The following is a 23,029-nucleotide window of genomic DNA, read 5'->3' on the forward strand; positions in this document are numbered from 1 at the left end:
TTAATGCCATCAAAAGAGATGTCACGTGTTCGGCATGTGATGTTTCATCCTTGGAGTAGACTATGATGTTGTCTACATACACATTACAGAATAATCCGAGAAATGGCTTGTGAATACTATTCATCATCTTTTGGAACCATGCTGCACTGTTTTTCCATTCAAAAGGCAAACGATTATATTCGTACACATCAAATGGAGTGACAAAGGCTGTATACATTTTATATTCCTCTTCGAGCGGAATCTGTGAAAATTCTTTGCAAAGGTCTATACGGGAGAATATTTTGCAACCTCTGGTTTCTTCAATTATCTTCGTCGATCCTTGGCATTGGAAAAGGAAAAATGTCAGTTTCGCTATTCAAGATCTGATAATCAGTACACAGTTGCAGTGATCCATTTTCTTTCAGAGCCAGAGTAATAGGTGAGGCAAATGTCTACCATTCATAGGGAAGCAGAACGAAAGCGGCAGCAGTGACAGGCGATATCGCCGAACACCAAAGCGAGTGAATTGGAGTGCAGACGGCAGCAGCGACTGGCCATTTTCACCGAACACCAAAGCCAGGGAAGCGGAGCGCAGACGGCAGCAGTGTCTGGCTTTCGCCAAGCACACTTGAGAATTTCAAAAGTATCTTCGGTAATTTTCGTATCAACCGACGCGGGTCGAAAATTGATTCGTAACAACCGTTCTCTAGCACGTTGCAAAGTAATGGGGCTCGGCTGGGACCACAGAGAGATTCGTATCATCCAGAAATTCGTATTACCGTGATCGTATGATCGAGATTCCACTGTATTTTTCGTGACCCCGTGAGATTCGTATCATCGAGATTCCACTGTATACCGATGGCCGTATTATTCCAGCATCTAACATATTCTGGATCTCATTTTTCAACCAATGTTTCTTTTCGCGTGACATACTGTAAGGATTTTTTCTGACCGGTGTAACATCTCTCAGCTTAAAGGGAACAGTAAATTTTGTTGTAGCCGGTGGATAGATAAGTGCAGTGAATTTTTCACGAATGTCTTTTTCACACTTAACAAAGCAGTCCGCGACGTTCAAGGCCACGCACGTCTTTTGCGCCCCAGTTACTTCATCATTCCAATAAAGGTTTAACTTCAGTGTCTTCATATCTGGCCTCGAAAGTAAGAATTTATAGTCATCCCTTCATGACAAGGGCATCGATATGAGCCGTTCGGCCTTGATAAGAGACATTTGCTTTCACCATCCATCATATTGCCACATCCTATATGGTCACTGCGGGTATGCGCCAGGCGATGAGAACGACGCTGAAGTAGCGCGCGAGTGGAAAAACAGAGACGACAACGACGTCGCGTTGACTGCTCTGCTGAAGTGCTTCCATACGTCCTCTACGCCGGCTTTCCCGTCTTCTACTAGGCTGCGACACTGGTGGAGGTGCTGGGTAGGATTGCCTCATGCTCGGCACCCCTTCGCGGAGCCATACCTCGAAAACGGAATCACCTTCGTTCGTCGAAACTCCTGTTCACCGGTACAGTCGCCGCCTGCTAGGCCTGACGCCCGAGTTCAACCCTTTGCAGGACCCCGCTGGAACGCGTCTACCTACTTCCGCCATGGCTACTGCAACTCCATCGCAGGTGACGCTGCAGAATACTAAGATACCAGAAAGCTTCCATGGCGACGCTTTTGAAGATGTCCAAGATTGGCTTGACCAATTTGAGCGTGTCGCCAGTTATAATGACTGGGGCTCCCAGCAAAAGCTGTCTAATGTCTACTTCGCGCTTCAAGACAGCGCGCGGACGTGGTTTGTGAACCGGGAGCGAAGTTTGACCACATGGGATGCCTTCCGCACCCAGCTGCTAGACACGTTCACTAGTACCGACAGAAGAGACACTGCGCAGCGCCTACTAGAATCCCGTATTCAAAAACCAAACGAGAGCGTAGCCATGTATGCAGAAGATATGACTCGCCTTTTCCGCAGAGCAGACCCTGAGATGGCCGAAGAAAAGAAGTTACGCTATCTCTTGCGCGGAGTAAAGGAGGAACTGTTTGCCGGACTCGTGAGGAATCCACCGACGACAGTGGTCGAATTCACCAAGGAGGCTACCGCTATAGAACGGGCACTAAAGCAACGGTACCGCCAATATGATCGCGCGAACTCACCGGTGAATGCTTCAGTTCTACCTGAGAGCTACGGCACGTCTCTGCGTGAAGTCATCCGGGAGATTGTGCGAGAGGAGATCCGGCAGCTCGGGATTTCTCCTATGGCACCAGCGGTGGCTTCTGTCGCTGATATCGTTCGGGAGGAAGTTCGACAGGCCTTTTCGTCCTCCGACCGGCAGGCGGTGCCGCGACGGCTAACCTACGCGGAAGCTGTCTGTCGTCCACCTCCCGTGTCTTCGCTGCTGCTGACACCTTCGACCACTACGACGCAGCCAGCATCGCCACCCTCGACGCCATATTTTCGCCAGTCACAGCCGCCGCCAGCTATGCCGTATCGCCGCCAGCCGATTGCTGCGCCTCGGTCTTACGGCGAATCCCCTGTGGGCTACCCGCTTCGAAAGACCGATTTGTGGCGCACCGCTGACCGCCGGCCGCTGTGCTTTCATTGCGGCGAAGCTGGACATGTTTATCGCGCGTGCCGCTACCGCGCAGCCGGGTATCCAAGGTTTCCCAACTGCAATTACCCTGTGTTTGATGCTGCACGTACCTGCGACGACAATTCTACAAACTTTCGGCCAGAAGGTTCCGCGACGCCTCGATCACGTTCCCCTTCTCCGGCTCGTTATACCCCACCGACCCGTCGCGATTTTTCTGACGCCTCTAGGGGCAGGTCCCCTAGCCCACGCCGGGGAAACTAGAAGCAGCGACCTCCGGGGGTGAGGTTGCAAACCGTCTAGCTTTCCAAGAGCCCCCATCACCGACGACCGACGACTCTAAAACTCCGACGTCTCCAACCGCACCCCCTGTAACCGATGCCGTCAGCGCCGATCTTGTCGTTTTCATTGACGGACACCAAGTGGCCGCTCTCGTCGATACTGGTTCGCATTTTTCGATAATAAGTCAAAAGCTGGCCGACAGGTTGAGAAAAGTGAAGACGCCGTGGACCGGGCCCAACATCAGAACTGCCGGCGGCCAGTTGATGACGCCGATCGGAAAATGCACAGCCAGGATAGTAATCGCCGGTGAAACCTTTGTCGCCACCCTCGTCATTCTCTTTGAGTGCTGCAAGGAACTTATATTGGGCATGGATTTCTTGAGAGAGTACGGTGCAGTGATTAATGTACGTGACCTCGTCGTCACATTTTCTACGAGCTCAGACGACGTCGACTCCGCGGAGCACCAGCGACCCCGCTTACGTATCGCCGACGACGACGTCACGCTTCCGCCGCGAAGCTGTGCCCTCGTACCTGTTATCTGCGACAACTTGACCACCGGGACTGGTGTCGCTGAACACATCGACGCCCTGGTACTGAGTCAAGGCGTTTCCATCGCCAGGGCCGTAATTAACGTACACGACGGACGTGCTGAACTCCTACTGACGAATTTTGCCAGGGAACGTCGACACATTGTTAGAGGCACGGCTGTTGCGTACTTCGACGAATTGACCTCAATACAAGACTGCCTCTCAGTGGAGCACGCGACGGCCACCGTGGCCATGCCTGCCCCTGTGGTTGATATCAGTCCCACCTTGTCACCCGTCGAACGTAACAGCCTTCTTGAGCTCATCGATGAGTTTAAGAAATGCTTTTCATCTACGTCACGAGTCAGCCAGACGCCGCTCACTAAGCACCGTATTGTCACCGAAGCCGACGCCAGACCAATTCGGCAGCATCCTTATCGTGTGGCACCGAAAGAGCGCGAGGCGATACAAACGCAAGTGAAGACGATGCTTGAGGACGGGGTTATTCGGCCATCTAACAGTCCTTGGGCATCGCCTGTCGTGTTGGTGAAAAAGAAGGACGGTAGCCTGCGCTTCTGCGTCGACTACCGAAAACTGAACCAGATCACAAAGAAAGACGTTTATCCGCTGCCGCGTATCGACGATTCACTGGACAGGCTACGGAACGCACGTTACTTTTCGTCGATGGACTTGAAAAGCGGCTACTGGCAAATAGAAGTTGATGAGCGAGACCGTGAGAAGACCGCATTTGTGACGCCCGACGGACTTTATGAATTTCAGGTGCTCCCCTTCGGTTTGTGTTCTGCGCCAGCAACGTTTCAGCGACTAATGGACACGGTACTCTCAGGCCTCAAATGGCAAACCTGTTTGGTGTACCTCGACGACGTGATTGTCTTCTCCGCCACGTTCGAGGAACACTTACGGAGACTAAAGACGGTCTTTGAAGCCATACGCTCAGCTGGTCTAACTTTGAAACCTGAAAAGTGCCATTTTGGCTTTGAAGAACTTCAATTTCTCGGTCACGTTGTCAGTCGTGAAGGTGTCCGACCTGACCCTGATAAAACCTCTGCCGTTGCTAATTTCCCAACGCCATCAGATAAAAAGGCCGTGCGACGTTTTCTGGGCCTTTGCGCCTACTACCGACGCTTTATTGCGGACTTTTCGCGCATCGCATGGCCATTAACGCATCTAACCAGAGAAGATGTCCCCTTCGTATGGGGTGAAGACCAGCAACGGGCATTTCACGACCTACGGCAACGCCTGCAGACGCCTCCCGTGCTCGCACACTTTGATGACGACGCTCCTACGATTCTTCATACCGACGCTAGTAATGTCGGCCTCGGCGCAGTGCTTGTACAGCGGCAGGACGGCGCCGAAAGAGTGATTGCTTACGCCAGCAGGACGCTATCAAGAACGGAGGCAAACTACTCCACGACAGAAAAAGAATGTCTCGCACTGGTGTGGGCCGTCCTGAAATTTCGGCCATATTTGTATGGTCGGTGTTTCACCGTTGTCAGTGATCATCATGCACTTTGCTGGCTGACTAATTTAAAAGATCCAGCTGGTCGGCTAGCGCGCTGGAGTCTTCGTCTCCAAGAGTTCGACTTCACGGTTGTCTACAAATCAGGGAAACGACACACCGATGCCGACTGCCTTTCTCGGTCTCCTGTTCAGACTGCAGTGCACGACGATGATGACATGGCTTTTCTAGGCGTGCTAGATACTGTCGCCGTTTCACGCCACCAACGCGAGGACGCAGAACTGGTTCCTCTTTTTGATTACTTAGAGGGAAGAACAGGGAGCGTGCCGAGGTTATTCGCCAGAGGGCTGCCTTCATTCTGCTTGCGCCACGACGTTCTGTATAAAAAGAACTTTTCACCTAGTGGCAGCAGCTACCTACTCGTCATTCCCGCATCTCTTCGCGACGAAGTCCTACACGCCTGTCACAACGAGCCGACCGCTGGTCACTTGGGCTACACTCGGACATTAGCAAGAATTAGGCTCAAGTACTATTGGCCGAGACTTGCGTCGATCGTGAAACGTTACACACAGACATGCCTGGATTGCCAGCGCCGCAAAGCCCTACCCGGCAAGCCAGCTGGACTGCTGCATCCTGTTCAGATACCGCAAGCGCCGTTCGAACAAATTGGCATGGACCTTTTAGGTCCGTTTCCACTGTCTATTGCCGGAAATAGATGGATAATCGTCGTCACGGATTATCTTACGCGATACGCCGAAACAGGTGCTATCCAACGTGGAACAGCAGCCGAAGCAGCGCGATTTTTTGTCGAAGCCGTCGTCCTAAGGCATGGCGCTCCCGCAGTGGTCATCACAGACAGAGGATCTGCGTTCACGGCTGCGCTTCTGGATACCGTGTTGCGACTAAGTGGTACCACTCACCGCAAGACCACGGCTTACCATCCCCAAACCAATGGGCTGACAGAACGTCTGAATAAGACTCTGGCAGACATGATGAGTATGTACATCGACGTCGACCACAAGAACTGGGACGAGATTTTACCATATGTTACATTTGCATATAACACGGCTCGCCAAGAGACAACACGCGTGACGCCTTTCAGCCTTGTTTACGGACGCGAAGTGACAACCATGTTGGACGCAATGCTGCCGCACGAGTGCGGTGACGACGAGACTGGTGCCGAGGAGTTTACGCAACGCGCAGAGGAAGCCAGGCAGCTTGCGCGTTTGCGAATCAAAGCACAACAGGACTACGATGCCCGCCACTACAATCTTCGACACAGACCCGTCACGTACAACGTCGGTGCCCAGGTGTGGGTCTGGACTCCGATTCGTCGGCGGGGGCTGTCTGAAAAGCTCCTGCGAAGATACTTCGGCCCGTACACAGTTCTGCGCCGCATCAGCGATGTTAATTATGAAGTTGTCCCCGACAGCCATAACTGCTCCAAACGCCGGCGGCATCTGCCCGAGGTTGTGCATGTGCTTCGTATGAAGCCATACATTTCCTCATGACCTCAACTTTGCACCGTCTGTGCACAGCCTTCGGACGTTGGTGCATCGGGACGATGCCCTTTTTTTTCAAAGGGGGGGCAAATGCCACATCCTATATGGTCACTGCGGGTATGCGCCAGGCGATGAGAACGACGCTGAAGTAGCGCGCGAGTGGAAAAACAGAGACGACAACGACGTCGCGTTGACTGCTCTGCTGAAGTGCTTCCATACGTCCTCTACGCCGGCTTTCCCGTCTTCTACTAGGCTGCGACAATATATTTGTCATCATCATCATCATCATCATCATCATCATCATCATCATCATCATCATCATCATCATTTATTATTCCCTTAATACATAAGGGGGAGGCAAAACAATAATACAAACATAGAATGAATAGTCATGTACAAAGCAAAAAAAAGGCAACAACTGAAAAGACACTATTAAGAACAGGTTTTTGCATAATTAGCTGCAAATATGGGTGGTTAGTAACTCTCGAAATTTCGAAGGGTTTCGCTCTGCAACAATGGATTCCGGGAGCGAGTTCCATTGTTCTATTGCAGAGGGAAGGAAGGATTTGTTAAAAGCGTTTGTAGAACCATGAAGGCGTTGGATACATAAAGAATTGAATAGACGATGTGATGAGCGAATGGGTGGAAATAAAAGTGAGGAATGAAGGTCAGGAAAGTTATAGTACAATTTATGGAATAGGCAGAGTTGTGAAATTATGCGTCTTGATGCTAAAAGGGGTAGAGCAATGGATAACTTTAAGTTAGTAACGCTGATAGTGTTGTCATAATTCGATAAGATAAAGCGGGAGGCACGATTTTGAGTAGCTTCTAAAGTGTCAGTCAAGTACTTTTGATGTGGATTCCAAATTGTAGACGCGTATTCTAATTTGGTACGGATGAAAATTTCATATGCTAGTTTACGAATCGACGGAGGAGACAAGGATAGGGATCTTTTAATATAGTTAAGGGATCTTGAAGCATCGGCTGTTATTTGTTGGATGTGGTTCGACCAATTTAGTTTGTTAGTGATGATAACGCCAAGGTAGCGGTAACTGTCGACCTTGGATAAATTCACAGAGCCCAAAGAGTATAGAAATTTGGATGTAGAGCATTTACGTGATACATGCATTAACTTGCATTTGGAGACATTTGGTTCCATCATCCAGCATGAGCACCACTTGTCAGTAGAATTTAGGTCATTTTGCAGAATGGATTGGTCAGTGTTAGTAGTGACACGACGGTAAATAACACAGTCATCGGCGAATAGACGTATTGTGGATGATATGTCTGTTGGGAGGTCGTTAATATATATCAGAAAAAGGAGTGGGCCGAGGACGGATCCCTGTGGTACACCGGATATTACTTTGGTAGTATCTGAACAGCGACCGCTAACACAGGTGAACTGGAGGCGATCTGTCAGGAAGCAAATGATCCATGATAGGATTAGTGGGTCGAGGTGAAGGCATGAAAGTTTGGACACTAGTCGGTGATGAGGGACGCGGTCGAAAGCCTTTGAAAAATCTAAGTAAATTACGTCAGTCTGAAATGAAGAATCTAAGTTTAGGTGGAGATCTGTGGTGAATTCAAAAAGTTGTGTTTCGCATGATAAGCCTGGACGAAAGCCATGTTGTTTGCTCATCAAAGCTCTGTACCTGCACCGGTCTTCCTCTAATTATTTCGTCAGTTTTAAGAGGAGCCTAATTTATTACAGATACAAATGCATCACTATCAACCAATGCATCAACATCGTCTCCATTGATATTGAGTTTAATATAGACAAGGCTAAGGGCGGTTAGAAAAACAGTCTCAATTTTTGTCGTCAGGTGGGACTGTACACCCTCTTTTATTAGTTTTTTGGTTGCGCTTCCTCTGAATGAGAGGCTACTGGTTCAGCGTCATTGCTGTTAGTAGACATTAAGTTGATGACTCGATTTTGGCCATGAAGATATTTGATATCGCGAGACCTCCATGGAGCCCTTTCGAAAGTTTGATGTCTCCGACGCACATTTTGTGGCATAAAATCGGTGCAGATGTTTCTGAAACATCCCAACAGTTCGATAGTTTTAGGTGCCTTTACTTGCACCTGCCTCTGAAGTTCCTTGGGTAAGCCATGAACAATCAGTGACACTACTGCGGACTCCGGTAGTTCTGCGTTTGCCATGTGAAGAAGCCGCCTTTTCTCGTAAAAATATTCTAGGGGCTTTCCTGTGCTATATTTATAAAAAGTAGCTCAGTCCCACCTTTCAACCGGGTTTTCATCAAAAGCTTCCAAAAAGCTCGTTCTCCGCTGCTTCCATGTATCCATCATATGTCCAGCGAAATGGATGTCATGCCACTTCTTGGCAAGTCCGCTGAGAGACTGACGCGTGTTCCTAATGCGATCGCAGGGTTCCTCCCAGGAGTTCTCCTTACATGCTTGTACGTAGAACTGGACCCAAGTCGCTGGGCTTGAGCTCTCTCCATCAAAGAAGTCGGGCTTTACCATCTGCTTGTTTTGTCGTTGTTGGGCTTGAATAACAGTCAGAAGATTTTCCATGAGCTGCTGCTGTCGCTTGGCATGGTGCTGCTGCAGGCGAAGCATTTCTAGCAGGCACGAGTCCATAAAAGAATTGGTCTTGCTCGGTGCAGTTCTTGCTGTTAGCTGCACCAGCGGCGTCATGATGTGTTCTTGAAATTCGGAGTGCTTCATTCTCATCTTCACTGATGCTTGAACACCAATCTCCTGCAGCGTCTTCCCAGCCTTTTGGGCGATGAACTCGCGAAGCTTGGGAGTCGTGATGCTTTCAGGCAAATCATACTTGACATCTTCATCCACTTCACACGTTGAAAAATATGACTGATGTTGCACGTCTCTGGCTGTACTCAGCATTATCCACATAATTGAGGCTTCTATCCTGTCATAAACTGCACCAATGTAACATTCCACGACAAGCATGCACAGAACCAAAGCACGATCTCTTTATTCTTCTTCTTCTTCTACCCCTCGTTCCCACCAGATCTGTCCTTTGTCACCTCGGCCCACTACACTATTTTTGCAGCCAACCACTGCACACGCCTTCCCTCTACAGTTTCACATTTTGCAGCATGAATGGAGCACAACACATTAGCGAACAGCCAGTTTCATTTCCAACAGCTGATCACACAGTAGCAGGGCAGAAGCAGTAATGGCTCCATACTTGTGTGCTTTCACTGAGGCAACGTGCAGCTCGCCGCTGCAAGCACCATCTCATTCCTCGAGATCAAACTGCTCTGCGAAAAGGGTCTGTATCCCGCTTCACATATTCAACTGCTTCACACTTGCAAATGGAACTTGTTATTTCGTACATGTATCTGCACACTTTAAAATTTGCCACTGGGATTTAACTGCTATTGAGCATTTATAGAAGCTGCCATGCTTTCAATTTCTGTGATAGTACCTAAAGTAAAATCTTTCCCAAATTACCACAGTGAAACACTGAATATTCTTATACAACGTGTAAAACCTTAACATCAAAACAAAGCGCAAGCACTGTTGCGTAAAGCTACTATAATCATCAGAAATTCCGTGGCAGTTCGACTCAAGATGATGCACATGATCACGCAGAAGCAAACACTCTGGCATGTGATTCAACTTTACATGTCATTCAGATGCTGGTAGCAGGAGGCACCACAGTATGTCCTTGCGCCCAGTAGCCAATTTGTGTATTTATTTATTTCAAATAGTGCTAGTTCCAACACTAAGGGGTCATAGCAGAGTTTGTGATTGATAGGCATGTAGCCTTGGCTTGCCAGCTTTCAGAGTTCGAATACCATCATCAATCTTCTCTCTGCAGTCTCTGTGGACTTTGTCTGAAGCTGCGCTGCACAAGACACTTGATGTGGTCTCCGCCATCCTTACCAGCAGTGAGGACAGATTCTCACCTCCTTTGGCATCAGTTGTGGAGGTAAGCTTTTGGTGGTCTGCTTACAGCCATTCAGCCAGACAGTGTTGGTAGGGTTGATGGTATTTTTGTCTGTATGGTATTACATGTGTTAGTAGTTGCATAGTTAAGGTGCGATCACATGCACATGATTTTCGAGCAATGGCGACTAGCAAAAGGTTTTTCTGTCCCGGAGGGCAATGCTTCGCTGTCGCTCATCAAATTGTTGGCTTTTGACCATCCAGAAAATTTCGCTTGTCGCAAGGGAGTCCGGTTGTTGACTTCTGCCAGCGACAGTGTGATTGCACAACAAGGCACTAACAAGTCCACCTGCTTTGATCTGAATTCACTCTTGTTCTTCCTCTCTGCCATGAAAGCAGGAAATAAATAGTAAAATCAGCCATCACTTTGGCTCATCTCATGCTGAGGACAAAGTGTTGGTGTTGTTGTTATTATTCAGGTAAGTTGTTTTTTTTACGCTGTCAGGCCTGTAATGTCACCGAGAGCCGCAAAAGTGTTTTGAGTTTAGCTCTACAGATGGCACCACAACATTTCACACTTGCAGCATAAAACTGATTTCCACTGGCAATTACAACATGTTAAAGCTACATCTAATGCACCTTGGCCAGAACATTGGCCTTGTACGTTTCTTTACAGGTGCATGATTGTATCCATTCGGACAACGTGAATTTTTTGCTACTTTCTTTTTCACAATGTCACATCTATGTGGTTGCTCCACGCTGCAATATGACAGAGTCTGCCTGTTGTGTTGTTTGAATATCGCATGCATGTGGTTGTCGCTTTAAGGACAGAAAAAATTTCAGCTTGCACTTGTCCCCTCTTTGCCTCTGTCTCTGTTCTGTTACCACAGACTGCAGGAGATTTATCAGTTTTTTGGAGGTGGTAAATTGCCTGCACACTGCCCTTGGTTCACAGCACTCATTGCTTGCACCTAGCACAAGGAAGCCAAATGTGGGTGTAGGGGAAAGCAAAACAAACAAGTGAGAATGAATGTGCTACCACATACAGTGTATTGTACAGAGAGCTCAAATATCCCAGTAAAAGTGCTACAACATACATACAGCAGGCACCAGCAGGCCGTACTGTGTTGCCACATGTGGGCTATCATCCTTTGCAGAGCGCAAAGGCTGTACTACGTGCATATTCGCTTAATTTATGAAAACAAAGTGCCAAGAAACAACTACAATGTGTGCAAACTCAGTTGCATTTTGATACCATCTTGATTTTGCTGACATGGCATGCCCAGAAAAAGATGTCTGACTTATTTAGTTTTGCAGAATCAATTTGCTGGCCCTGTTGTGCTTGCATATATGTCACAAACTGTGACAGATAACCTTCCTATGCTGGCTGATCTGGATGCCTCCTTGACTCTGCCAGAGGACGTTGATACAGGGTTGCACTGTGGTGATTTGTATTGTGAAGATGGTGGAGGGACATGAATGAGGCGATTTCAAACTGTCCCCCTCAATTTCTTGTGATGGTCGTGGGACAACTTTAAGGGACACTAAAGCCAAATAGCCAAGCTAAAGGGATAGATTATTACATGTACTCGATAACATCTCGGGTGTCAATATTATTGAGAACAGAGCTTTAGTAAGCGAAAAATTTAGGTAAATCTAGGACGAGATTTAAGACTTTATCCGGACATCCTTCATAACTCCTCATTACAATTGTGTCACTGGTACTCAACTACTGCTATTAAAATGATAATTGCAATGAAAGACATAAGAAAAGGCTACTTGTCCACTTATATTCAATTCGTAAAAAAAGTAATGCATTGATGCTACCCTGGATAACGATGCATCGGATGGTCGAAACGTTTATTTCTTGCTCGACCCCATGTTGCTCGTGCTCATGTTTTGGTTGGTAGTTTCTGTATCGCATAGTGCTGTGTCAGTTTTGCTGGCTTGCGAAGGCCACACTAAAGAGGCAACCACATGCATGCAATATTCAAGTGACAAGTGAAAGATGTACCCTGTCCCGTATCACTGTGGGACAACTATACAGTAAACCCTTGTAAACTTAAACTCTGATATCTCTAAATATCGGATAAATTGAAATTGTTCACCGGCTGTGGTTTCAACCCATGGGTTTTTCACCTCTTAAAGGGTTTGGGCATGGGACCTCGGATATCTCGAAATCTTGACTTCGAAAATACCAGGTAAAAGGCAACTGGGCAACTTCGGCAGCGTCACTTTGTCAAGTACGTTCTTTATTTCAAGAAATCCTCAGTGCACGCACACACACGCAGTCTGTGTTCTTTCCCGCCGCACCGCACATGGCTTGCTCTACCGATTACTTTGCTCACTCAGTTCGTTGTCTCGTGCTCCCCGCATGCTGACTGTGCACACACGCCTTCCATGTTCTCCCCCGCCCGCCACAGCGTTGCCTACCGTACTGTGTCTACGACTCTACGCCGCCTGGCGTCGGACCACCCTCACAGATTCCCTCCACCCCCCTTTTATCCTGTGAACAGGGCTTCCAAGGCACACCATAAGGGCTCAGCTGGTCTGCATTAGCGAGGCCATTCTGTTTCCCTCTAGCAGGGCCTCTGAGCCTGTAGGTATTGCGTCCAATGCATGCAGTCACTCTAAATTGCCCTGTGCATCGAGGGGCAAACTTGGCTGTGAATCCAATGGCTGCCTTACTTAGCGGATGTGTGTGTTGGAGAACTAAGTCTCCAATCTGGAAGCTAGCTGGAGTGCACTTTTTGTTGTAATACTGTGCCTAGCTGGCTTTTGCCAAAGTTTGGTGGTCCTGTGCAAAGGCCCAGGCATCTCGAAGGGACACATCAAGTTTAGAAGCTAGGGCATCAGGCGCAGAAGGGGGCACCTCGGTGCCAGCTGCCTGATTGTGATGGCTCCTCGGGTTCCGTAGTTCCCGCCCATAGCACAAGAAGGCAGGCGTAAAGCCAGTAACTACACTTTGAGACGTGCGCATTGCAAACGCCACTTTGGGCAGCCTTTTGTCCCAGTCCCTTTGGGAAGTGCAGTAGCCCACCAGGCATTGTTTAACTGTTGCATTATGGCATTCTGCAGTTTGCCCTGCTGGTCTGTATGGGACTGTGTGGCTCTCCTTGATTCCCCAGGGCTGGAGAATGCCTTTCCACAGTTTGCTTATGAATGGTTTGCCATTGTCACTATAGATGGCGCTAGGCACACTATGCCGGTAAAGCCCCTGAATCTCCCAAAGTAGCGCCATTCGCTTCCCTCCTCCTCCGCTCGGCGCGGCCTCGACGGTGGCGCCGCCGGTAGTGGGCCTGCCGTAGCAGACGACGGCTAACACGCTACGGGAGGAAATCCACAGAAAAGTTCGTTCAAGCCCTGCGGAGCAGTTTTTTCAATCGAGATCTTTCTTCGTCAGTCGGTAACTGGCCTTTAGAATTTTGTGTTGGAATTGCGGAATAGAGAAAAGGACCATTATTCAAGGCGTATTTAAGGCGTAAAGCGTGCGACGTTGAGAGTTCGTGTTGCTGAAACACGACGCAAGCTCGCGGTGTACTCAAACACGCGCGTAATTACCAAAGGTTCAGGTGTTGACAGCGTGAAAGTATGTGTACGTGGTTTCGTAGGTTCATTTACGTACCTGCACGATACTTTTGCTCGGCCGGTGCGTGAGAGATTGCTGACCGCACACAGCCGGAATGGCTGTGTGCGGCTGTGTGAACAAGTACTGCTCCAGGAGGGAACATGTAATGGCTAACGGAGGCCTCTGAAGAGCACGTGACATTACAATAATGCAGGCGTCGCAGGGAGTGTTCACATGCAAAATTGGCTGTCCGCGATCTGATACCCCCTTGGCATGCACAGGCTACGGCGAGCCGCATCCAGCCCTGCTTCTAGCTTTGGTGTTCCCGTTGCCGCTTTGGTGTCCTGGAGGCGCCGTCAATAATACGAAAGAATGACAAGGTGTTGGCTGTCCGCGATCTTATAAATCCTTGGCATGCACACTGCAGGCTACGGCGAGCCCCATCCAGCCCTGCTTCTAGCTTTGGTGTTCCCGTTGCCGCTTTGGTGCCCTGGAGGCGCCGTCAATAATACGAAAGAATGACAAGGTGTTACAACTAGAAAATAAAATTTATTGAAGAAATACAATCGCGCCGAGGCGCCAACTTCTAAAGCAGCGCTAGCGCGCCCGCGCTAGTATTATGAAACGCCATCGAGGAATTTACCGGCGCACGTACGACTCTACGATCAAAGTGCATGTTAAACATCCCCAGGCGAGCTAGATAAAGTTATCCGGAGCCATCCACTACGACCTGCATCCTAGCTTTAGTCGCTTCAGAACGTTAAAAACGTTAATCACCACAAACCAAATCAATACATGCGGGCGTACATTCGAAGCTAAAAGACTGCATCGTAAGTCATACTGAGCCTTGCAAAAGCGTCGAGAATGTGCTAACTTCTGGTGGAGCTCAAAACACACCATGAGTAAAGTCGCTTTTATGTCAAAGGCCAGCTGCAGATGCGTGCATTTCACCGCAAGACGAAACTACATGAAACAAAGAGAGCACATTAAAAAAAAAAAAGTCAGACAACGCGCTAAAAACCACGCAGAGCATGAACACACACTTTTTCGAAACGGAAGGCGTGATTTAGGTTCGAAATAAGAGGTTGTGAGTCGCCGTGGCCCTTCACTAAGCCGTGCGTTCTTTGCCACTTCGTCGAAGTCAGCCCACCTGATCCTGCGAATCCACACTTCTTTTTGCGTTGCGCCCACCGGACGGCAAAGCAAAAAGCTTTTTGCCCTCGCTGTGTCTGTTGCGGCAACCGAAGGCGTAGCAGCATGGCATCGCAATTAAGTTCTCGGCCCTACACATTATATTACGCTAACGCACTCAGTCAGTCCGCCTGCCGTACTTTCGTCGCGCAGGCCCAACAATGGAGGTCGGCGCGCGCTGGAAAGTAAAAAATATACAAAAGCGTGGCGCCTGCTCCGCGCTGGAAAGAAAAAATATACAAAAGCGCGGCGCCTGCTTCCACGTGACACAGATTGGCCAATGGAGGAGCGGAGGAGGCCGGGGCAACAGGAAGCGTGGAGAAGAAGGCGCCAGGGTGAGCGGGGTGGCGGAAAGATCTAAGAATGGCGCTACTTTTGAAAAATTGAGGGGCTTTATATGCCGGCAAGAAACATTGATCATTTTATAGATGATCGATTTGGAGGAAGCTGCACGTAATGGGAAAAGCTCCATAAACTTCGTGAACTTGTCCAGCACCACCAGGATGTACTTGTCGCATCGAGGGGTTGTGGGCAGTGGCCCAATAAGGTCCACACTTAGCTGCTGCATTGGGTGGGTGGCCCATGAACTGTTCATCAGTCCTTTTGGTTTTTGCTGGTGAGGAGGTTTGAAAGCCTGGCACTGCAGGCAGCTGTGGATGTAACAGGAAATACCGGAGCGGATACCGAGCCATGTGAACCGGCTCTTCACACGTTTCCAAGTTTTAAAAAAGCCTAAATGCCCCCGTAGGGGGTGGTCATGCTCCATTTTCTGTGCCATGTCTCGTAAATGTTAGGGAAGGCAAGATACATCGCGTTCACCGACCATGTACATAAGGATACCATTGTTCGAGATTTCGCTGTCATCAGCTAGCCTGTATCCTCTTGGACTCTTTAGCATCACCAGATAGCAGGCCGTACTAAGTATTGCAGCAGCTGTAGCAGCAGTGGATCCTTGTGTTGTTCCAACTGGAATTTTGCAGTGTCGATGAGTGGGGACACATCAGTCACGTCAACAGGGTCTGCTAGTCCAAAACGAATGGTCTGTTGTGGCTCTTGCACTTCGATTGGAAACCAGTCCTCCGCCAAACAAAGCTGAGGAGATGCGGCAGCAGGGATGGGGCACCTGCTTAGCGCATCCGCTGGGATGTTGGCCCGTCCTTTACGATGCCTTACGGTACACTTGAACCCTTGTAATCTCGACACCCAACGTCGCACTCTGCAAGACGTCTCCTCAGTTGTAAACATCCAAGCCAATGATGCGTGGTCACAATGCTCCTCAAATGATGTGAATTTTACATACGGTTGGAATCTATCGACAGCTGACACCACAGCGATGCATTTCCATTCTTGGACAGTATAGTTATTTTCAGCAGTGCTGAGGGTCCTGCTTATAAATGACACAGGCCTGAGTTCACCTTCTAGTTCCTGCAACAACACTGCCAATATGCCAGTGCCACTTGCATCCGTTTCAATCACAAAGGGCCTGTTGAGGTCGGGCAATACCACAGCCTCCTCTCCTGCCAGTGTTAGCCTCAGAGCCTCGAATCCTGTCTGTGGCTCGGCACCCCAAACCCAATCTGCTCCTTTCTTGAGGAGAGCTGTCTGGGGTCCGACTTTGTCAAAAAACGGGGAATAAAATTTCTTGTAGTATCCCACAAGGCCCAAGAACATTTGTAGGTCCTTGACTGTTTTAGGGCATGGCAACTCTGCAACCACTCACACCTTGTCCGGGTCATGTTGACATTTGCCTGGAGAGATTACACGTCCAAGGACCTTTAATGCCTGTTCACAGCACGTAACTTTGCTGCGATCGATTGTCAGACCTGCAGAGCCAATTCTTCAAAGTACTTCATCGATATGTTGTAGATGGTCCTTAAAAGTTTCTTAATAAATGAGCACATCAGCAAGAAATGCCATGCAGTAGAGTACTTCATCGATATGTTGTAGATGGTCCTTAAAAGTTTCTGAATAAATGAGCACATCAGCAAGAAATGCCATGCAGTAGTTGTGTTTTATCAGGGTGTCTACCAACCGGGAAAACCGGGAATTCTCAGGGATATTGAGTAGTCTGAAAAAACTCAAGGAAAACTCGGGGAATTTGTGCTTCTATCTGTGAAAATTAGCTGCAATTTTACTGAAAGGGAACGAAAGTTGCGGTAATACTGGCTCGAGTAACAGACAGGAATGGTAACGAATCATCTTTGACGTCCCATCGTCGGCTGGAGGAATTGCCAGTGTACAGTGAATGACCGACTTTTCGGACAGCTTCGCAGTACCACCACATACTCATAGAGTCAATATATCAGAACGTCTGAAATTTCGGATGCAAGAACCCTTCAGCCGTTCAAATTTCCTGAGTTTTCCGCCGGGACCGCCGGTCCGAAGCAGCATTAATCAAAGCCACCACCGTGGCCGTTCTGATTACCTCGCCACCTCGAACCGGTGCTCTCGCATGCAGATCCTGCGGCAACGCTAGACCTAGCTGCTTCGATGTTCGCTGTTAAGCTTCTTGCTGTTGGATGCAGTGTTTTTCATTGAAAGAATTCGCCACTGTCAGCAATGGCACCGACTCCGCATTTGTGGTCCTCACGATTGGCTTCGAAGCTCGAAAAAAACGGTGCCTTGCATAATGCCGGTTCCCGAAAGTCAGCTTCGCCTCTGTACAGAAATGTTATGTTGAATTCCAATGGCGGAGTCGGAGCAAGTTTTCCTGCTCGTTTCGGAACAAGTTTGTTTCAATGACAGAGCAAGGGTGGGAGTAAGGTGTTCCAATGAGAGAGTCGGAGTGGATTCAGAGCAGGAGTCACTCCATGGAGCAGAAAAAGATGCTCCGCCAAAATCGGCGGAGTGGACCGGAACTCTGCGTGACGTATTTCCTTTACCACGTTTGTCTGCTGGGAGGTGCCACCGGTCAGGACTCGCGAGGAAGCAAAAGCTGCTGCACGCTTGGCGAGATATCCATTCCGCACTTCTAAAAAAAAAACAGCAGGTGAACGGCGCTGAAGAGACAAGTGACCGGTGAGGCGGTGCTGGGAGCAAACAGCGGCAGGAAAAACAGCGGCAGGACCGGCGGCGCTGTAGAGTTCGGCGCAGGTTATGTTCCACTCGCGGATTTGGAGGCGTTGCTCTACGCCAGAGTCGACTGCTCACTCGCGGAGTCCGTCGGCTGCTCCGACTCTGCCATTGGAATTCAACATTACTTCATGAGGCATGCGGAAAAATATTGCAGTGAAGTATAACAAGTGTGTGAAGGGGCTATTGCCATGAGACACAGTGTGTATTCCTTAATTACACGCGTGCACCTGGTATCTACTGTCACAGTCCGAGCACCGATATGACTGATACGTGTACCGACAGGCCTTCAGAGCTTTTTCAAATGTGCCTGTGGCGGTTTGAGTCCTTAAGGGCAGTAAAAGACCTGCATTCTTTTCCAACTGGCCGATTTTTCGGATGTTTTCTCGGCCCCTAGGGAGTTCGAGAAATCGGACGTTGACTTTACAACTAACCAAAAAGATGCTTCAAATAGTCTGTGGGGCAAACGAGTGGCGGAAGGAGGAAGAGAACAGAAAGGACCTACGCATTGATGAATGAACGGGAAAGGAAGCGTGCTGCTGCCGTTTTGAAGGAGCTAGAGCTCAAAAAACAAAGTGTTGGCTGATGCCAAGATGCAGGTGTTCCTCACCCAACCCAAAATAAACTCTTTAAAGCAGTGAAACACAACGCTAAGGCATCGTGCGCAGGCTGAGAGTATGTCAGGACAGTTGAGGTTGGCTTACAAGCTGTTGAGAGACAATCTCAATTGTGACAAAGTTCGGACCTCATACCACTGAGCTTGCCATCAGTTGGTAGAAATAGCTCATATTCGAAAATATTTGCTTCTTTACGCATCTCCTTTTTATTCGTATTTGAGAATGTCTGACTCGATTTGCAATTTTTTTCGAAGACATGTTATTTGCTCTGCATTTTACTAACCCTTCCCTTCTATTCTCTTTTTGAATAAAATAAACACTACTCCTTAGTATTAAACTGGATCAAGTCGTTTCTTTTAAAAAAAATTTTGACACGCCTACTAGAGATTGACAGTATCGGGCGACATGGTGTCAGCCCGTCTTGACATAAAACATAGTTCTGCGTCTCTCAGGGAACTTCGCAAAGGCACTCGGGGAAAATCTGGAATGTCAACTTGGTAGACACCCTGTTTATGCCTTCTAACACTTTGTCCATGAGAGACTGAAATGTTGCCGGCCCACCTGCTATCCCAAATGGCATTTGCTTAAATTGAAACACTCCTCTATGGCACAGGAATGCAGTTTTCGGTACATCTTCGGGAGCAACTGACACTTGAAAGAAGCCCTGAGCAAGGTCGAGGCTTGTGAACCACCTAGCGTGGCCGAGCTGAGCCAGTATCCGCTCTGTACGGGGCAGGGGATCTACTGGTACAGTTGTGATTGTATTTAAATGTCTGTGGTTGACCGCAAGGCGATGCCCTCCAGTTTTCTTCTTTGCTAATACAGGGGCACTGGCCCAGGAACTGAAGCAGGACTCAATGAGGTCTTGGTCCAGCAAATCTTAGATACACCCATCAAGAATTTCTCTCTTTTGACTGTTAACCGGGCGTAGCTTGCATCTAACTGGTGGGTGGCTGCCTGTGTCTATTTTGTGAACCACCAGGGACATGCAACCTGGCAGAGTGGTAAAAATATGGTTATGGTCTGCAAGGATATTATTAAGTTTCTGCTTCTGCTCCTCCCAAAGGTTCTCTAGACTACACTCGCCACTCTCAGTGGTATTGTGGTATACATCCTGCACATCTGCAAAAAGTGGCTGTAGAGAGCTGGCCACATTTTCATCAGGCTCTTGACCTTGCTTATCGCATTGCAATGCTATCTTACAAACTGACAGGGGTCGGTGTCCAGCATCTGATGCACATGGCCGCTTCGGTGCCTTTTTAAATTTGAGGAGCCCATATGGGTCAGAGTGCAGTGACCATCCGCCAAGGCCCATGTGGAGAGAAATACCTGCCACCTCAAGAAAATCCCGCCCAAGGACAACATCGTGACACAGCTTTGGCAAAAGAAGAAAACACTGCTTCCTGGACCCACCTTGCCAACGAATACAACAGCGAACCGATTGTGCAGTTTATGATCAGCCCTGAGAAAACCTCAGGGTTCGTGCTTCTTCCCTGAAGGTGGCTCCCGCGCACTTGGCCGCTGTGATGGCATGGCTACTTATTAAGCTCATACTTGCTCCAGTGTCCATGAGTGCATAAAGGACACTGTTACCAATCAACAGTTCAACCAGTGGTTCTTTATTTCCAGCTGTTGCGAGCACTTGCAGGGACATCGCGTAGCCGTTGGCCGGAGAGGCCGCTATGCTCGTCCATTTCCTGGGCAATCTGCTTGTAGGTGTCTCGGGGAATTGGAGTGAACACAGCGGGATTTGGCTGCGTGGTCTAGCAGTAGCGCATTGACGTGCAATGTGGCCAGAACTGCCACACCGCCAGCACTTGATACTGCAGTTTGGCGGCTCGAACAGTGGGATACCTTGTGTCGCTTGAAACCCGAAGTTCTGAGGTACTCTCCTGAGTTGTTGCGGTGCCGAAGTCTAGTTTCCCCCATGTGTTCGGCGCGCGAGCGAACAACACAGGTGAGGGGTTCCACCCTGGGGCTCCAGCGTGAAGTGTCGTTGACTACGGACATTCAGAAGCCGAAACTGCTGCAGGCTGCAGCTGCCACTGTCGTTGCTAAGCTGGGAGGGTTTGGCTGGGCGTTGCAGTGATGTGCGGAGGTGAATAAACGAAGGCCAAATCAGTTGCTGCTTGTGCAATACGCGGTAGTGGCGGTGGCTTGTAGCGCAGGCAATACGAAGCTCGTTCTGTGATAGGGCCAGCCGCCTTCGCCATTTCTTGCAGGTTTGTGAAGCTCATGCTGGCTGTTAGGCCTTCAAATGTCGGATGCATTTGTCTCTGCACGTGTTCCACCTTTTCGGCATCTAAAAGGCTCCGCTATACGGTCATACTATTCGGCAATGACGTGAATGAACTGCTTGAGGTTTTCTGCTGGATGCTGAGTGCGCTGATCTAGCTCTGCTTTTAGTTTAAACTTGTTGTCAATGGGGATAAACTCCGCCGTAAATTCAGATGCAAAGGACTGGCAGTCGGGCTGCACACCTGAGGAGCGCCACCATTGTTTGGCTGACCCCTCCAACGCTGATGGAAGCAAGTGCAAACGGTGGTCAGTGGGGATCCCCGCAATAGTATCACAGTACTCCAAGTACTTCTCCAGACAGTCTTGCAATGAGTGTTGGTCCTGGTAGCCACTGAATTTTGGCAGTGAGACAGGCGTACTTTTGATGTTGAGCGCTGGCCCCGCGCCAGTTGTCTCGTCGGGCTTAGCCATGCCAGTTGTCTTGTCAGGCCTAACCATGTCGTTGAGCGGCGTGGTGCGCAGAATTTGAGCTATATCAGCTGCGAGTCTCTCCCTTTTCATTGTGGTCTCGGAGGTCGAAGCCAACAGTCCTTGGACAATCTAAGAAAGCAGGAGAAGCTGCACAACTGGCTGGGTTGCACTAGACAATTCTTAATCCTCCATGTTAGGTCCGGTCGAACGAGCCCCCATTCGTAAGGAACGTTCTTTATTTCGAGAAATTTTCGGCGCACGCACACACACGCAGTCTGCGTTCCATCCTGCTGCACCGCACTCGGCTTGCTTCGCCGATTACTTCACTCACTCAGTTCATTGTCGCATGCTCCCCGCGTGCCAACTGTGCACACACGCCTTCCATGTTCTCCACCACACACCATTGCCTACAGTCCTGTGCCTCCTACTCTACACAGTTGCCTATCGTCTCATGCCTGCGACTCTACGCCACTTGGCGACGGCTTGGTACCCTCACAACTTGCACTCACTTTTTATCTGGTGGCAGCTTGTTAACTGAGCCAGACGTCGCACTGGGCCGCATTCCCCACTTATCTTCCCCCTTCTTCTATCACTGCTCCCGCACAGTTATTCAGATGCTTGCTGTCACCTTATCATGGCCTCACGCAGCAGTGATGAGCTGGGAATCATTTTCTTTCACCTCTCATTTAGGATTGCTCTCAGTGACGCATCAATGTGGTCACAGCGTCACCTTGGACAAGATGACCAGCACTCTTGAGCAGGTGTAATCAGCCCCCGTGCTTAGCCAAAAAGAAGCCAGCATGCGAGCCCTCAGAATTTCAGTGAGATTGCAGTTTGATAAGGCTAAGGATGGCAATGTGGGCTTGTCGCCACATCTTGATGCAGGGAAACATTACGATTCATTACAATGCAGAAAGTAGCATCGTTGGCTTTTTGGGTGTCTGAAAACAGTTACTAGCAGTATTTTGGAAATACGCCATATGGTTTATGCACAACCAGAGGGCTTCTATTTTTGTGATTTTGCTTATCTCAAAACGCCATTTATCTCAAAGTTTCTTCCAGTTTTTACAGCTTCAAGTCAATGAGTGTTAACTTGAGATATGGGCTTGACATCGCAAAAAAAATATTAGTGCCAATTTCCATTGTCTGAATGAATGCACTTGTTCGTAATGATTGTACAAAAATATTAAGCATGCCACAAAGCCAATGTAGATAGTACTCTCTGGTTAAAAAGAGTTTTAACCAGAGGGTACTACTAAAGTCGTCAGCACTAAACATGAATTTTATGCTGCCAGCGGTAAATGCTGTGGCACCTAGCTGGCTAGCTAACTAAATATGGGGCCTGTTGAGAGGGCGTAGTATATTAAATCCATCTTTCCTTTGGCAAATACTTTGTGGGGCAGACAGGTCGCTGCCAGAAATAGAAGTTCAGAGAACATAACAACAACGTAAAAAATGGTTGTGACAGTTGTCTAGTGTTACACTACAGCATGTGTAGATGTCATCAGCTCTTCTATAGTTGTGCCGTCCTAACGGAAAGAAAATAAAGACACACTAACTAGACTGATAGTTCAATGAGCAAAAATTGGTCATCTCAGTCCTCAGTTTGTGAGCATCCCTTCCCTGTCTCTGCCAT

The 23,029-nt window shown here is 48.7% G+C and overlaps 1 protein-coding gene across 3 annotated transcripts in view; it reads left to right on the forward strand.

The window, feature by feature from the left end:
• DUBAI (Deubiquitinating apoptotic inhibitor) overlaps positions 1-23,029 on the forward strand; it is a 113,182-nt gene that overhangs the window by 24,466 nt on the left and 65,687 nt on the right. For all 3 annotated transcript variants that reach the window (XM_075688057.1, XM_075688058.1, XM_075688059.1), the window contains exon 5: positions 10,169-10,279. In XM_075688057.1, coding sequence (XP_075544172.1) covers positions 10,169-10,279 — 111 coding nt within the window. The remainder of the gene's footprint in view (positions 1-10,168; positions 10,280-23,029) is intronic.

The sequence above is a fragment of the Dermacentor variabilis genome, chromosome 4 (genome assembly GCF_050947875.1).
Source record: "Dermacentor variabilis isolate Ectoservices chromosome 4, ASM5094787v1, whole genome shotgun sequence".
Taxonomy (NCBI): Eukaryota; Metazoa; Arthropoda; class Arachnida; order Ixodida; family Ixodidae; genus Dermacentor; species Dermacentor variabilis.